The sequence below is a fragment of the Neoarius graeffei genome, chromosome 18, assembly GCF_027579695.1.
Source record: "Neoarius graeffei isolate fNeoGra1 chromosome 18, fNeoGra1.pri, whole genome shotgun sequence".
Lineage (NCBI taxonomy): Eukaryota > Metazoa > Chordata > Actinopteri > Siluriformes > Ariidae > Neoarius > Neoarius graeffei.
The window spans coordinates 61547598-61565659 of record NC_083586.1 but is presented as its reverse complement, the minus strand read 5'-3'; the positions used below and the strand labels follow the sequence as shown (position 1 = coordinate 61565659).

Below are 18062 nucleotides of genomic sequence, written 5' to 3'. Positions count from 1 at the left end.
TTAGTGCTCTCTCTCTCCCCCTTTAGTGCTCTCTCTCTCCCCCTTTTGTGCGCTCTCTCTCCCCCTTTTGTGCGCTCTCTCTCCCCCTTTTGTGCGCTCTCTCTCTCCCCCTTTAGTGCTCTCTCTCTCCCCCTTTAGTGCTCTCTCTCTCCCCCTTTTGTGCTCTCTCTCTCCCCCTTTTGTGCGCTCTCTCTCTCCCCCTTTAGTGCTCTCTCTCTCCCCCTTTAGTGCTCTCTCTCTCCCCCTTTTGTGCGCTCTCTCTCCCCCTTTTGTGCGCTCTCTCTCCCCCTTTAGTCCTCTCTCTGTCTCCCCCCCTTAGTGCTCTCTCTCTCCCCCTTTTGTGTGCTCTCTCTCCCCCTTTAGTGCTCGCTCTCTCTCTCTCTCCCTCCCACTTTAGTGCGCTCTCTCTTTCTCCTCCTTTCGTGCTCTCTCTCTCTCTCTCCTGCTGTACTGTGTGACCTGTGGACCTTCTCACTGTGTGTTTTTAGTTATAAATGAGCTCAGATTGTTACACTGGAGAGTTTATCCAGGTTTACTCACTGTCTGAGGCCTGCATGTGCATCATCAACATGTTTCTGCATTTCATGTTGCAGGAGGTGTTGTTTCTCAGCAGTGGGCTGTGTTTTACACACCGAGATCCATCTGTGCTGGAAAGGGATCTACAGTGACTCTGGGCTGCACATACACATATCCAACATATTCAAGATATCGAACTCGGTATAAAGTTGAGAAAGCTTTCTGGACCAGAGAGTTGGGTCAAAGACATAAAGAGCCTCCTGATCTGTCTTCAGACCCAGAGTACAGAGACAGGGTTCAGTACCTCGGAGACACACTGAGTGACTGCCGTCTCAGACTGAGTGATGTGAGAGAACAGGATCAAGGCAGATACTACTTCAGATTTATAACAAACATAGATGGTGGAATTTTTCAAGGTCGACCTGGAGTTTTTCTTTCTGTCAGAGGTAAGCCACATCAACTCAAATAATAATAACACACTGCACTTTATTCACCATAAAAATATTTAGATTTACAGCATTAGTATCATGATTTTCCATTTAAGAATTTAAATTTTCTACAAAGAAAACGTCTCAATAAAGAGCTGTGTGAGTGCTCGCTTTAGTTATCTCACTTGTTAACAGTGACTGAAGGTACAAAACTCAACAACTCGGCGAGAAGAACCCGGCTGCAGCCCGGAGAGCAAGGTGGGGCATGTGTAGCCCCGCCCCTAACACTGTCTTTGACTTGCAAGTGAGGACATAGCAAAATAGAAACCCGGAAGTCTGCCATGTTGGTGGAAATACAAACGTGGGGTCAAGCACATACCAGACAAAACAGTGACGCATGCGTGACTCTCTCTTTGTTTTTCCACTTTAAGCGTTATTTTAGCTCTGCCATATCTCTGTGCTGTATGTGGTTGTGGTCACAGCAGTACTCTTGACCGTAGCACGTTCCGATTTTTTAGAATTCCGTCCGTGATTCAGAAAGAGGGTGAGGAAACCCTGAGGCTCAGTATGGAACAGAGACGAGGGGATCAGGACACTTCGTCCAATAGTTAAGACATTCCGTCCAAAGCCTTTTCATATGCACTATCAATTATTTTATATTCCAGGTATTCCTGTGTTCGTGAACGAAGCCCCACGAGAACGCTGCTCCACGCCTAAAGATTTAACAAGATTAAACGGAGCTCACAGCGAGGCCACATTTGACCGGCACCTCTCTCTAAGCCTCCCCCTTGGAAAGCGTGTGGTCTCGGGTCGGTAGGACCGCGCCTCGGCCTGGGATTCACAAACAAAGCCCCCCATGAGAGCATTGTTCTGCCCCTAAAGATTTAATGTGATCCGTACTATGGCACTCATTCGCTTTATGAAAATGTGTTTTGTTTCGGTCAAATTCCATTGAGAATTCCTCCTTTTTTCAAACAAACAAATTCCTGAAAGGGTAGGTCCCTGCCAAATGACCAGATGGTGGTTGCAGCATCAGATTAATTTTCTTTGTGAGAGCTTATGGTAATAGATACTGGTGAAATATGAACTGATAAAATTTTGGGGCTGTATTCTGTGTATTTAATGAACTAGGTCATTTTGAAAATTACTGAAATTAGACCAGAATGTAGCCCCTAAATTCTCACCATGTATTTTTGGGGATTTAAATGCATTTTTCTCAGCTTCTAGGCTGCACAGAGGTTTGAAATTTGGTAAATTAACTTTCTATATGTTGCTAATCTGGAAGGAAAACATAGATCTAGATCTTTCTATCTAGAAAATCCTGGCCATAGGTACTTCCTAAAAATGCTAAAAATGAAGAAAAACGCACTCGTGAGTGGGGTTTAGGGCCCTAAAAATACTAGAAAGCAAATGTATTCATCTCCTATCACTAGCTGGTCTTATTATAAACCAGATTGCCTGGTCACTTCTATAATGGGAGCGCTCTTGATAGAGTATTTACAGAAATATGGCAGATTCAATTCCATACCCCACAAAAAGTATCATATCTTTAAGACCCTGAATGGAAATGAAGCCCAGGGAGCACAGGTCTGCAACTCGGTAAATAGTTTCATTAATTCAGTCACTACAAACATGTGAAGTGTCCTCTTATTTGTGCATCATTCTCTTTTTTCAATCCCAAATCATCCATTTTTAATGCCCTCGAATTTATTGTTTTTGCTGTTACATGTACTCTACAGTTCACAAATAACCAGAAGTGGACAAAGAACCCAACTTCATTACTTAAGTCAAAGTCCAGATCCCACTGGTCCAATGTTACTCCGATACAAGTGAAAGTTCTCCAGTCAATTTTTTACTTAAGTTAAAGTACTGAAGTACTTGCTTTTAAAAATACTTGAGTATTAAAAGTACATTTTCTGTCAACGAATCGTTATTATTGCCACAACGCTTACAAAACCTAATGCCATTACCAAAGACAGAAATGTGAATTCACAAAATGAACGCATGCTGTGCATCATGGTGGTTTAACGTTAAGCTCGCTAGTCAGTGAAGCTCCACCTGACATGCTAGCAAACTCTTTTCAAACTCAAAGTCATATTGGGTATCTAACGCTACTAGAAAAGAAAGATTTCTACATTCTGTTTATTTGGGAAGATTATGCTTAAACATATTTGTGAAAGCACTTCAGATAAGTTAACGTTACTCATGTTAGTGTAACTCCGTTTTTACATGCTAACTAACAGTGTCCAAGTTAACTAGCTGTGTGTAAACGTTAGCTGTGGACAAGGCTACGGCAACTTGGCAGGCAAATCCATAGAAAGTAATTTGACTAACCAGACTGCATAGCTATTGCAACATTACCGCTAGCTCTAAAAGCACAGACAACTTCATTGCAAGCTTTCTCTTGGAATAAAACGTTTATCTCCCTCTCCCTCAATATGCTTCCGCAGGTTGGACGGCGAGTTTTTGTAGGCCGTGATGTGGTTCGTTTTTGGCAAACATTTAAAACAAAACAAATCTTTAATCTTTTCAGAAAACTGAACCATGGGTTCATGGGCGTGTGCATTCTCCAGAAGAACCGCCTCCTTCCATTCTGCCATCAACTGATCGTGTTAAATAACGCTGTTGAGAAATCACTGAACTTGATTTTATCCAGTCTATGGATGTGACGTGACCCTAGTGATTACTGATAGACTGTCTCAGTGTCACCTGCGAAAAAACCATCACGTTTTAGAAAAGAAAAGAAAAAACCTCCACTTTCTAAGCTGCTTCATAGTAATGAGTAACGAGGACCTTGAGAGAAATGTAGTGGAGTGAAAAGTACAATATTTGTCTTTCAAATGTAGTGAAGTTAGTCATAAGTTTCCAAAAATAATAATCCTCAAGTAAAGTACAGATACTCAAAGTATACTTAAGCAGGGCTGGCAACTTTTCAAAATTCCTTGGAGTGAGATTTTTTTTTTTTGGGGGGGGGGTGTCAACGGCAAAATTTTTCTGCACACCACGCAGTAAGTGGGAATTTTGTATTCAATTTGATATTCACTTGTCCCCCTTCATTCTGGTGTTTTGTTTGTGGGTCGTCCAGCTGGAGATGAACAATGAAGGGGGGGGGGGGTATTGAGATTTTGGATTTAGTAGATGTCCCTGCATTCTGGTGGATTTTTGGAGTGGCCTGCTGTGCCATACCTACATTCTTACACACCCTGACTTGCCAGGCCTTCAGCTTGTGGCCAACAAAAGCACCAAGTTTTGGCTTAAAAGCCCGCACACTAGAAAACTACAGATGACTGCCAATGTTCCTGTAGCCCTATAGACCTGTGTTTCAGATTTAAAGGCAAGTTCATGTTTGAAAATATTTCATCAGCTAAGCCTAAACACCTTCTGAATTGAAACTAAATGTTAAGTTTTTAATAACTGTTGCAAAAATAAGATTGTCCCTCACTGACTATTCATTATGCATTTAAGGGCTTTCCCCACCATTGGGTTCAGCAGAAGATTGGCATGGGGAAAAATATCAACAGCAAAAGAACAAATAAAATGTTTAAACAGTAAGCAAAATGTGCATGTGCTACAAGAAACATTAAAATGATTAAGTTTGAACAGTATTGAAACACAAAAAGCTGAACCTTGGCCGTAGGTGGGAATGTGCACACAAAGCTGGGCTTAAAAATTTTGGTCATACTTAAATAAGCTATATTAATATATTTCTTATTAATTTATTTCTTATCTATGTTTCTTATTAGTAATAGAGCATTTGTCAGGGCCTATTATCTGACAAATATTCTCTACCTGTCTTGCCCTCTTTGAAACCCTGTCTTTTCAGTATATTGTTCTATCTTTTTTTTTAATTATTCACAAGAAGTTCAAGTTCTTTGATATTACAGGTGACCATGCTTTATTTACTTTAACTGAGCAATTACATACATCATAAATAATTAAAAATAAATACCCTGTAAATAAACAATAGGTATGGTGGCTAATGGCTCTTCTTGCATTTGTAATATTATCTCTTACTTGCTTTATTTTACAACATTTCCAGTATGGCTTCAAATAAAGTCATAAAGTATGATAACATACAGTAAACAAACTAAAAATGCGCCTTAATAACCGTGTGCTAAGGAGGTGCTCTCCCGTGCTGCTTGTTGGGGAAGATAGAGGCTGTGGCACGGCAGCAGGCCTATAATGATTTAGCATGCCTAGTACACAGCTCTCGATATGGCATTAAATATTCTCACAACACTTATAGGCTAAAACGATTCAGAAACTTTATATAAGTTCATAATTACGCCAGTAACGCCACACATCGGCGTACATATGTACAAACCTGTCTGAGACACCCATCTTCAACTCAGATACCTTCTTCTCTCTCCTCTTCCTCTAAATTGACGGTAGGCAATTATCCAACTTCCGGCGAGTGCAGCATCATTAGATGCGCCACCTACCATAGGGGAGTGTGTACAGAAGGGAACACCTCTCTGCCTGTTTAGCCGTGCGTAAGGCGTCATTGATCGATCGCAAGTGGTTGGCGTGACGCAATGGGTAGCCTAGATCAGATAGATAAACTAAATTTTTTTCTAGCATGAGAAATCGGAGGTATGGCGTGTGAGCGTGTGAAGACAATCAAATGCGTGTGTCTCACGCTCATTGAGTGAGAGTTGGCAGCCCAGACTTAAGTACAGCACTCAAGTAAACGTACTTCATTACTGTCCACCTCTGCAAATAACTATCTGCTTTACCATGAAAAAGTAATTTAAGCTCACAGATGCAGCACTCTCCTATTCATATGCTTGTCATGACTAATATTGGGTGTATTGTCTGTTTACAGTTGCATTTCTGACAGAGACTATATCAGTATTTATAATTTTCCATAGATCATGTATACACCAGTGTTTTAAAATACATGTATATAATTTATCACTTTTTATTTGATGCTATTTCCTTTCTGTTTTCAGATCTGAGTGATCTTTAACATTGCTCCAGTTCAAAGATCCAAACTAATCGTCTCGAGTGTAGATCGTACTTATAACAAACTTTTGGTGCTGGAACTCTATAAATAGAACTAACAGCTAGTTCCTTAATAATATCGACCCAAATGTGTTTGGTCCCTGCACCAGGCACAAATAGAAGGGCACGACAGTATAAGCTTAGCATTTGCAGAATTCAATGCTAATAACCTTTAATAACATCTGAGACTTCCTCATACAGAAAATACTAAATCCTTGACTGATCACTAATTTGAGTCTATATTAAACATGACTCCTCTAAATACACAACAAATTCGAGGGCATTAAAAATGGATGATTTGGGATTGAAAAAAGAGAATGATGCACAAATAAGAGGACACTTCACATGTTTGTAGTGATTGAATTAATGAAACTATTTACCGAGTTGCAGACCTGTGCTCCCTGGGCTTCATTTCCATTCAGGGTCTTAAAGATATGATACTTTTTGTGGGGTATGGAATTGAATCTGCCATATTTCTGTAAATACTCTATCAAGAGCGCTCCCATTATAGAAGTGACCAGGCAATCTGGTTTATAATAAGACCAGCTAGTGATAGGAGACGAATACATTTGTTTTTAGGGCCCTAAACCCCACTCACGAGTGTGGTTTTTTTTTCTTAATTTTTAGCATTTTCTGGAAGCACCTATGGCCAGGATTTTCTAGATAGATGGCTTTATGTTTTCCTTCCAGATTAGCAATATTTCATCTCATCTCATTATTCTATAGCCACTATATCCTGTTCTACAGGGTCGCAGGCAAGCTGGAGCCTATCCCAGCTGACTACGGGCGAAAGGCGGGGTACACCCTGGACAAGTCGCCAGGTCATCACAGGGCTGACACATAGACACAGACAACCATTCACACTCACATTCACACCTACGGTCAATTTAGAGTCACCAGTTAACCTAACCTGCATGTCTTTGGACTGTGGGGGAAACCGGAGCACCCGGAGGAAACCCACGCGGACACGGGGAGAACATGCAAACTCCACACAGAAAGGCCCTCGCCGGCCACGGGGCTCGAACCCGGACCTTCTTGGATTAGCAACATATAGAAAGTTAATTTACCAAATTTCAAACTTCTGTGTAGCCTAGAAGCTGAGAAAAATGCATTTAAAAACCCTGGCGAGGATTTAGGGGGTACATTCTAGTCTAATTTAGTAATTTTTCAAAATGGCATAAATAAAAAACCTCTGGGTCTAGAAAGCAGAAATTTTGAAAACTAATTTAGATTTACATATATTTTCATCAACAACTTTCACCATTAAAATAAAAATATTGCTGCAACCAATTATCTATATCTTGGGTCTTTTTGGCTTGGACTTACCCGAAACATAAAATAACTGATCATGTGTATGAAAAAGGCTTTGGATGAAATGGCCATGGGATGAAATGAACTGTATTCATATTTGAGTGTCGGTAGAAGTGTCTTATCTTCAGAAAAGCCTGATTTTTTAAATAATATTGGTCAAAACCACACATCTATCTTCACTCGACTGTTCAAATCGTGGTAATACTGAGAAAATTCAGCATTGTTTACAGACACACTTTCAGCAGCTGCCATCAGAGTTGCTTTGTATATCCACCATCATGGTGGACACTCGTGACATAGCACATTTTAATCACACGGTTGCAAGTCATCTATCTCTAACCATAACCCTCGGCCGGGGCTACACATATCCCATCTCATTCTCCAGTCTTTCATGTGAAGTGTTAGATGAAGCACTAGGTCTGGGTTTACTGTAATATGAATAAATACTGTTATGTGTCTTACTTGGTAGATTTGCTATAAACATATTTTAGAAGTGTCAGATAATTCTTAAAATTATATTTATGCTCAAAGGACATTATTTAGTGTCACCAGTTGCATTTATTCTGTATGAAAATGTATCAGCTGTAACCCAAAAGCACACAGAAGCAGGCACTGCCACCCAGTACAGTAACAGGTGCACTTTATCATTCTGATCACCAGATGGCACTAGTGTGCACAGTGTTTCAAAGCTTCCAGTCAGGAACCTTTCATAGATCCAGTTGAAGGAAAGCTTTAGAAAGGTTCATTTTGACATCACTAACAGATCAGATCGATAAGATCGAGGAGGCTTCGACTCACTACAGACACACTGCTGGAGTGAGATCTGGCAAAGTGTGTTTTGGCATTCCTATTTAAAGAGAGACATCTGACTGGAGACAGGAGAGCGCCATTAGTAATCAAGGGACTTTGAAGAGAGAAGGTCGACTAGAGGTCATGGTTGAGAATCAGGGCTGTTGTCCACATGTCCTATTGTCCTACTGCATGTGAAAATATTGTTGCAGATTGCGGTCCTAAAAAGGCCTTTAAAAAACCTCAAGAAACACGTGTTCAGACGCCACCTCACACATGTGCAGAAGAGACTCCACAGTACTTACCCACCCTGAAGATATAAACAGTTACTCATTTTTTAATAATCCCATGTTGCAAATATATACAATTAATAATTAAAACACGTTTGTAAAGAGTGAGAGTGAAATGGCAGTATATTGTTCTTTATGTGCAGCGGCTCAGTCTGAGCTGTAAGTAGCTACGTGGTTTAAATTCAGTTTTAATGTCCTGGATTGGTGTTTGGTGTAATCTGTAGAGAAAACTGTAGAACTTCAGCCACATATTAGTTCAACAAACTTGAGGTCGTCGTACAAAGTGTTTACTGCACCCACGATATTCAGCATCTCCTCACTGACTAATTAACCAAGCAACGACTTTTGAAGTGTGTGAAAGTGTCAGTCTACATGGAGGTCATTCATTCACTCCTCTATTCAGTAACCTCTTTATCCCGGAACACTGGGATACCAGTCACATACATGACATACAAAGTGGATTAATATTTATTTAACATTAAAAGAAACAGTAAATGACTTTCTTCCATAAAACAGCATCATTAATCACTGAACCACTGACAGCTAATTATACAGAACAATCATGAACATGTGCTCGCTGTATTTGGGGAGGCAGTTCAGTTCAATTCAGTTTGATTTGTATCGTGCTTTTAACAACAGACAGTGTCACAGAGCAACTTTACAGAAATCTGGAGCTAGATAATAATAATAATAATAATAATAATAATAATAAATGAAGGTTAAAATGAAATGTACATTGTGTTTTATATTTATAGTATAAACATGAGGCATGTCTCCCCTCAGCTAATATCTGCTAGTTAAAATGCAGTAAGTTTATGATTCGGAAGCTAAATGATGTGATTTAATAACAGGAGAACAGACACTAATCCCCACAGGCTGCACTGCATGTTTTCCTCTTTCCTCTCATCCTCAGAGCTTCAGGTGGAGATGATTCCTGATGAAGTGGTTGAGGGAAAGACAGTCACTCTCACATGTAAAAACACCTGCAGCCCGACTGTCTCCTGGTACAAAAGTGGAAATCTTTTCTCCTCCTCCTCTAACCCTCTCCGTCTGCGGTCAGTCAGTCAGAGGGATTCAGGTGATTACAGCTGTGCTGCACAGGGAGAAGATTATCGCTCCCCTGCTGTCACTCTTGATGTCCAATGTAAGTCCAGATTTATTCTTTCACTCATGAAACTAGCAACACAAAGTTGGTGCTGAATCCACATGTAAAATGAATCCCATCAGTAATGAAGCAGGAACCAGCAGCACAGCAACACAACAAGTCATCAGTTGATGTGAAGTTTCACTGGATGCATTCTGATCAGGTTTACACTGGACATGATTAACGGCTTTAGTCCTACAGAATACTGCAGAGAGAACTTCATTATTCTTTTACAGAAAAGATATTTAGATATGAACAGTTCACATCTCTCAGAGAGCCAACTCGCTCCAAAACTGTACAAGGCACCATGATGATAAATTAGCTGCTCATTAAGCAAACATGTCTCATTACATCATGTGTCAGTAATTAAAGTGGCCTCTCTCTCTCTCTCTCTCTCTCTCGGTATCTAGAGTTAAATCTGTCTGTGGGTTAAACCTGCACAATGCAGACAGACTCACATACAAGCATCCATATGGATCTGCATACTTACATACTTGCACACTAGAATATTTTAACATTAGCATACATGTGTATTATCATACTTGCACACCAGACTAGCATAAATGCTCATTAGTGTTCTAGCGTGCTGAAATATTTGAATATTAGCATACAGATGTATTTACATGCTCACAGACTAGAATACATGAATATCAGGATGTGTGTGTTAACGTGCTTTCATACTTACTTGCTAGAATATTTGAACATTAGCATACAGAAGCACTCAAAAGTTTTGACACACTTGTTACTGTGAATGAGTAGGTGTGTCCAAACTTTTGACTCATACTGTACGTGTATTAGCATGCTTACATACTTGCATGCTAGGATATTTTAATATTAGCATACGCAAACTTTAGAATATTAGCATATAGATATATTAGCATGGGCGGCACGGTGGTGTAGTGGTTAGCGCTGTCGCCTCACAGCAAGAAGGTCCTGGGTTTGAGCCCAGTGGCTGATGGGGGCCTTTCTGTGTGGAGTTTGCATGTTCTCCCCGTGTCTGCGTGGGTTTCCTCCGGGCGCTACGGTTTCCTACACAGTCCAAAGATATGCAGGTTAGGCTAATTGGTGACTCTAAATTGACCGTAGGTGTGAATGTGAGTGTGAATGGTTGTTTGTCTCGATGTGTCAGCCCTGTGATGATCTGGCGACTTGTCCAGGGTGAACCCTGCCTCTTGCCCATAGTCAGCTGGGATAGGCTCCAGCTCACCCGCGACCCTGTACAGGATAAGCGGCTACAGATAATGGATGGATGGATGTATTAGCATACTTGTATATTCGTACACTTCAATTTTAGCTTACAAATGTATTTGCATATTAGCATCCATGTGCATTAGCATACTTGTACACTAGAACACTCATACATTCAACCAGGCTTGTAGTACTCAAGTCCAGGACTCAGACACGAGTTCAACATGTGACTCGGACTCAGACTCGTGCATTAACTGCATTCGGACTCGTAAACTGGAGACGAGGACTTGGATTTTTTTCTTTATTTTTTGTTACATGCAATAATAATTTGGCATAAGGTACATTAAGTTTTGTACTAATTTTGTGCAAGACTGTCACACCTACGTGCATCAGATAGACTCTCACGCACGCCGTGAATGACTCGCACCTGCACAGGATTAAAGACGCAATCAGCACGCCGATATAAAAACTGTGAAAACACACTTACTTTGCGAAGTATTGAGTTACGTTGCTGACATGTTACCGAGCCGTATTTCCTTGTTTGGTTTCCTGATCCCTGATTTCCTGTTTCTCGTCTGTGATTCTGCCGAGTCTACGATAGCCTGTTTGTGCCTCATTCGACCTATCGCCTGTTTCACCGCTTTACAATTTTGCCTGCCGTTCTGGATTGTTTGTCTTCACTTGTATTAATAAACACACCTTCTGCACTTACATCCGTCTCCCAACCATCTCTGACAGAATACTTCACACTCCCTGACAAAGAGAAGCACATTCACCTGTTCATACGTCATGTTCAGGAACAAACTCATGTTAATGACGCTAAAACAGCCGCCGTCACATGTTGTGGTTGGAGTCTTGTTTTCAGACTCGACTCAATTTTTTATTTTTTTTATTAACACTGGGGACTCGAGACTGGACTTGGACTCGAGGTTTAGTGACTCGACTACAACGCTGCATTCAACATTCATACACACCTGCAGGGCCGCTGACAGCTTTGGCTGGGCCCGGGACAAAATGCTCTGAATGGGCCCCCCCCCCCAACAACCCCCCAGGCCAACCCACACACACACACCTCTCTTATCCCCAGTGTTGGGCACGTTACTTTCAAAAAGTAATTAGTTATAGTTACTAGGTACTTTTCCCAAAAAGTAACTGAGTTAGTAATGGAGTTACTTTGTCATAAAAGTAACTAATTACCAGGGAAAGTAATTATTCCGTTACATTTTGTTCCCCCTCAAAAAAAAAATCAAATTCAATTAGTGTAATCATAATAAAAGTGAATGTTAAATGTGTTTAATGACTGAAATGGACACTTAACAGAACCAATTAGTAACGTTATCTACACTATATTAATATTTTTGTGGGACAATGTGAGATAAGACATCTATCAAATGTAATATATTTTTGTAGTTATTAAAATTATGTTACTAATTACTGGCCACTGATGAGGACAAACGCTTTGTTCCTCGACATAATGTGCATTGCACGTAGACATTCTTGCCTTTTATTTCAAGTAATGAAAAGCAATGGCTGTATTTCCAATGTGAAAGCGCAGTGCTGGGCTGACCGCTCGCCATCGCTGTGTCTTCCGATTGAAAGAGTGTGCAGTGCAGTAGGCGTGGCCTACCTACGTATGTTGTCCAAATCTACTCTGATTGGCTTACTGTGCCGTTGTCTCGTGTCTCCCCGCCCCACACGAAAGCAGAGTAAAGAAAGGCTGAGCGAGCAGCGTGCCAGATGAGAACAGCTTTAATAAAGTAACGCAGAGCATTTTATTGTAAGTAACGGGAACGGCGTTATAACGATGTAAAAAGTAACTAGACCGGACAATTCCCCGGGGGAAATTGTGAGAGGATGCAGTGCGCGAAGCAATTCGGTCACGCATGTTTGCTGGCCGTGAATGTGTGACCTGCAATGATGTTTCAATGCAATGATTATGTGTGCGCTTGAGACAGCAGTCGTCATGAAGAAGAGCTATTCAAGAGTATAAACAAAGTGACTACAGGCGGAAATTAGCATGTACTGCTATAACCTGGGACAGACATCTGTCCTTACCACAAGGATAATGTTTAATTTGTGCACTGTCCCTTTTAAAAATAAAATAAACTCTAAACTCTAAGAAGAGTGGTTGTAGTTTGTATGTACGAACAGAAGTGTTCCTAATAAAGTGGGCGGCTAAGGTGAAGTGTCATGCCGACCGAGGCTGTTTTTCTGTCACGTTTATAATGGGTGTCAATGAGGCCATTCGGCTGCCCTCTTCTCAGTTTGAGGCTTCTCATTCAAAAACTGTAAATCCTATCGTTTAGATAGACACATTGTGTGAATCAGGACAAGTTTTCCTACTACTTTTGAGAAAATCATGTCTGTAGAGTGAAATTTGTGGCTGAAAACACAGTTTAAGCGAGAAAGTTTGAGCTTTTTTTCCAAGCCGTCTCCACTCTGACTTAACGAGCTTCACTGGTGTGTAACGCAATAGACACCCATTCAAAAGCCGGATTTTCTCCCGGAACCCACATGGCGTTTGAGCCGGGCCTGATCCGAAAGTGTAGAACCTAGCAGAAAAGTTGAATGCCAGATCCACAGAGGAGAGGTTTTCCTACGTTTTAGAGTTTGAATCACGTCTCTAGGTGAAAGCATGCCAGAGCAGCGGATGTTTGAAAAAGTGTTTTTTTTTTTTCAATTAATTCCATAGAAATGAATGGGGGGGGGGGGGGGGGGGGGGGGTTTGGGACAAGTGTGACTACTACTTTTGAGAAAATTATGTCTGTAGTGTGAAATTTGTGGCTGAAAACACAGTTTAAGTTTGAAATTTTGAGCATGATTTATGTGTGTGCTTGAGACAGCAACCCCCCCCCACCTGCCCTGTCATTGGCCCCAGTCGGCATGGCGACGGGCCTCAGGAGAGCTAAGACACACAAGGTATTGAGTTTTCTGCTGTTTTTTTGCTCAGGACCAGGCCTCGAACAACGACAAATAACTTGACCACGAAAGCAGCTATTCACAAAATTCTTTCACAGTGAGTGCTAGAAGGGTCTCCTGAATAAAATGATGTATTTTTTTTCTCTGTAGTGTTAAAAATAAGGACACTAGAGCGATTTAAAAATGACTGACTTTTCTGTCACATTTATAATGGGTGTCAATGAGCTAAGACACACAAGGTCTTGAATTTTGTGCTGTGTTTTACTACGGAACAGGCCTCGAACAATGACAAATAACTCGACAACGGAAGCAGCTATTCACAAAATTCTTTCACAGTGAGCGCTAGAAGGGTCTCCTGAATAAAATGATGTATGTTTTTGTCTGTAGTGTTAAAAATAAGGACACTAGAGCGATTTAAAAATGACTGACTTTTCTGTCACATTTATAATGGGTGTCAAGGAAGCCTCTCGACTGCCCTCTTCTCAGTTTGAGGCTTCTCATTCAAAAACTGTAAATCCTATCGTTTAGGTAGACACATTGTGTGAATCAGGACAAGTTTTCCTACTACTTTTGAGAAAATCATGTCTGTAGAGTGAAATTTGTGGCTGAAAACACAGTTTAAGCGAGAAAGTTTGAGCTTTATTTTCAACCTCTCTCCACTCTAAGTTAACGAGCTTCAGTGGTGTGTAACGCAATAGACACCCATTCAAAAGCCAGATTTTCTCCCGGAACCCACATGGCGGTTGAGCCGGGACTGATCCGAAAGTGTAGAACCTAGCAGAAAAGTTGAATGCCAGATCCACAGAGGAGAAGTTTTCCTACGTTTTAGAGTTTGAATCACGTCTCTAGGTGAAAGCATGCCAGAGCAGCGGACGTTTGAAAAACGTTGAAAAAGTGCTTTTTTTTCTATTAATTCCATAGAAATGAATGGGGTTTTTGGGGGGGATTTTTTCGCGACTACGTCGCGAAAAAATCGTATTCTGTAGAGAAAAGTAATAGCATAGCGAGTCCGATCAAGCCGCACGTTTTGATATATTGTTTGTCTGTGTGCGACGTATGGTTATTGAGTTATTCGAAATCAAAATTTGTGTAGGAGGAAGAATACGGAAGAAGAAGAAGAAGAAACACATAGAAGAACAATAGTTGCTGTGCTGCAGCACTGCATCCTAATTAGTTAGATTACTCGTTACTAAAAAAAGTAACGCCGTTAGTAACGCCGTTTATTTCTAACGCCGTTATTCCCATCACTGCTTATCCCAGTCTCTACTCACTCCAACCCTTAAATGACAGGTATTCAAAAACCATTCAACCAGTCAACAACCATTTCGTTTTAGCATTTCAACATTTTTACAGTTTTAACATTTCCTTAGTCTGCAACTATTCAGGTGTGAAATGCAATGCGCCGGACTTTTGTTGTGCGTGCGTGCGTACTGTCCAGTGTCAGAGGTGGAAAGTAACGAATTACATTACTCACGTTACTGTACTTGAGTAGCTTTTTTGTGTACTTATACTTTTTCAAGTAATTTTTAAAGAGTGTACTTTTACTTAAGTATGTTTTCTTTTAAGTAGTGTACTTCGGTACATTTTACATCACAACCGTGACTGAGTAAAAAAAATAAATTAAAAAAAGGCTAAAACGGAGAAGGGGAAATGCGTTCTGGAAATGAATCACGGGAAGGACAGTTGTCGTGCGCGCGAGTCTCACACAGACGATGGCGGACATGCAGACACGCTTTAAGGGGGGGGCTTCGGGGGGCTCAAGCCCCTGGGCCACAGCCAATCAGGGGCCTTGTAATATTAATAAAATAATAAACTGTCGGAATCGTGGGCCTACATTAATGTACGGATAGAAATAAGGTTAGAAATAAATGAGCGCACAGTAGCCTGCTGTAAGAGACATGGTGGATGTGGTTCGCGAAACGAACACCCACAACTGTCCCAGAATAAAATGTAACAAAATGTAACGTCACGCACGAAAGCGCGCCAAAGACTGCAGACTACAGAGACACAAATTTAGAGGCTTTGAAAGATGAAGCGTTCACATGTTATAGCGGGGTGCATAAAAGGAAAAAAAGAGAGAGATGCAGGTAATGATAGAATCGTTGCCTAAAGTCACAGACTTTTTAAGGTAAGGATCACCAATCTGTTCAGAATATCAGCTACTTATCAGTTATCAGCCTACCAGCAGCTAGGCTATGTGCAGCTAGGCTAGATATGCTATGATCTGTCCAACAGTAAAATAAATCAGTTGTGATTTGAATACGTGTCGTGTGATTTGAGTTATAATCCTGTTAGTATAATAGCATATTTCGATGGGGATAATAAAATGTCTAAAACGGCATCTACTGAAGAAATTGATGAAAAGATTGTAGCCTATAATGTTCACAGTTCGGGCAGCAGACAGAGTAAGCACACTGAGGGGAATAGCAATACAAAGCTAGTGCAGATCCACATTTCTCGCTAGCTGTGTTGGGTGTGTTGTTAACCCGTGTGGATTTAAGTGAAATACTTGAGAAGTTCTGTGGTCAAGACAACGTTTTAAGGTAAGGACACTTGATTATTAATGTTTGCCCGCCGTGGCTTGTTGTTGACGAAAGGCCCACATGATTTTACCTTATGCAGCTACTGCTAGCGTCATGCTTTGAACTAGGTTAAGCTCATTTGTGCTAAAGGATGGGTTTATTGAAGGACTTTGATGTAGCTAGTTTCTTTTTAAAAAATCGTATGCTCAAAACAGTATGCCCGTGTTCATCATGTTTAACTTTTTTCTTGATGGAGCGCGTGAAATATTGTTGAGTGGTATTTCGATGCAGTCATGTCAAAAAGGCAGTTGAATGCACGGTCTTATTCAAGGAGAAGGAAGACTTGCATGATGCTTGAACATAGATTGGTAAAATAGACCTTAGTAGGACTTGGTTTTGTGTATTTCGGTCTGTAGAGTTATGAGTTTGGCCGCTGTCCATGGTGTTTACGTTTCATGTGGCCGCCGAGCCAAGTACCTTCATCATCATCATCATGTTCCCCTGTCAAAAGTTAAACTCTCTAGGGGTGCTTCTGCTGTAGCAGTTGCAGCAGTTGCTCAAAGTTTGATTTGTCCATCATTATACGTCTTATCTGTTGGGTGTCTATGCCCAGCAGATTTTCCCATTTCGTCCATTTGTAACCATTTTTGTCAAACAGGAGCTGCTTTTGCACTTGGTTATTGCCCATCCGGCAAACGTGAGCAATATATTTTAGTTGTTGTACGTAGCAAGATAGTTTTATATCCTGGGTTCCTGTCAGTTTCCAGAGGTCAGCATTGGACATCTTGTAGCTCCAGTCTATATCTTCATTTGTAGTGTTCTTTTGGTCAGGGGCATTCTTTCGTTTATATCCACCTTTAATCATTTTCCTTAGGAAGCTGTGCCACACTACCTCAATTTTGTGAATTTCACTGGATGATAGTTGCCATGCCTGTGCTGTACAGGAGACGAGATCAAACGCATGCCATTAGGAACTTTATACGGGTTTTTAGTAGTATTCGGTGGTCGGTTAGAACGTGTTTCAGTTCATTCCATTTCATGAATGCAGCACTTATCCTAGCATGCAGGAAGTGTGAGGATTCATCACAGTTGCTGACATTATAACCAAGATATTTAAAGGTGCGGACATTTTTAATATTAGTGCCGCCAAGGGAAATGATACTTGGTTTACATTTGATATCCTCATTGACGTTAAAAGCCATTGTTTCTGTTTTGACATATGATATTTGTAAACCAAAGCGGGTGTAGGTCTTATCATACAACTGAAGAATATTCTGAAGCTCCTCAATGGATCCAGCAAGTATGGCCTGATCATCTGCGTATAGAATCTCTGTTATGCAACCCTCTCCTGATGCTCGTGCTTTTGTACGCATTTCTCTTGTGGATACCTCATTTGGAATGCAATATCTGAACTTGAAGCCTGTATCTGGGTACAGTTTTGATATCTCATGCTGTGCAATCCTGACAACAAAGTCCATATAGATATTAAAAACTGATGGCGATTCTAGGGCACCTTGTCTTGCAGTGAATGTTTGTTTTCATGCCGCCGAGCTATTTTTATGTATTTTATTTTTTAAAAGGACTTGTCTGTAGGTGTGTGTGTTTTATGTTTACAACACATAGGTCTACATTAGCGCACGCGTGCTTGTGTGGTTATCTCTGGCCATGCCCCTGCGTGAAAGTTACGCAGTATCACTGTCCTGTCCGTGGTAATAATCAGAACCGGCTCTGTAATGATAATGCGCGCGTTCTTCTCTCCCTCTGTGGTCGGATGTGTTGAGCGATGTGAGCGTGGGCCTTGCGCAGCTACGCTGAGCCAAACGTAACCTATCGTAGGCTTCTAGGCTAATTACGCGCTTACACTGTAAATGCTTGACACGTATTGCAAATAAAATAAGAGTGTTTTCCTGGCCAACGGTAAGGGTAGGGTTGACAGGTAGCCTATAAGGGG

The 18062-nt window shown here is 40.9% G+C and overlaps 1 protein-coding gene across 1 annotated transcript in view; it reads left to right on the top strand.

Annotated features, from left to right (window-relative positions):
• The window catches only part of LOC132865810 (titin-like), a 139346-nt gene that overhangs the window by 18662 nt on the left and 102622 nt on the right, over positions 1 to 18062 (top strand). The window contains exons 2-3 of the mRNA XM_060898311.1: positions 594 to 962; positions 9252 to 9482. Of these exons, the coding sequence (XP_060754294.1) occupies positions 594 to 962; positions 9252 to 9482 (600 nt within the window). The remainder of the gene's footprint in view (positions 1 to 593; positions 963 to 9251; positions 9483 to 18062) is intronic.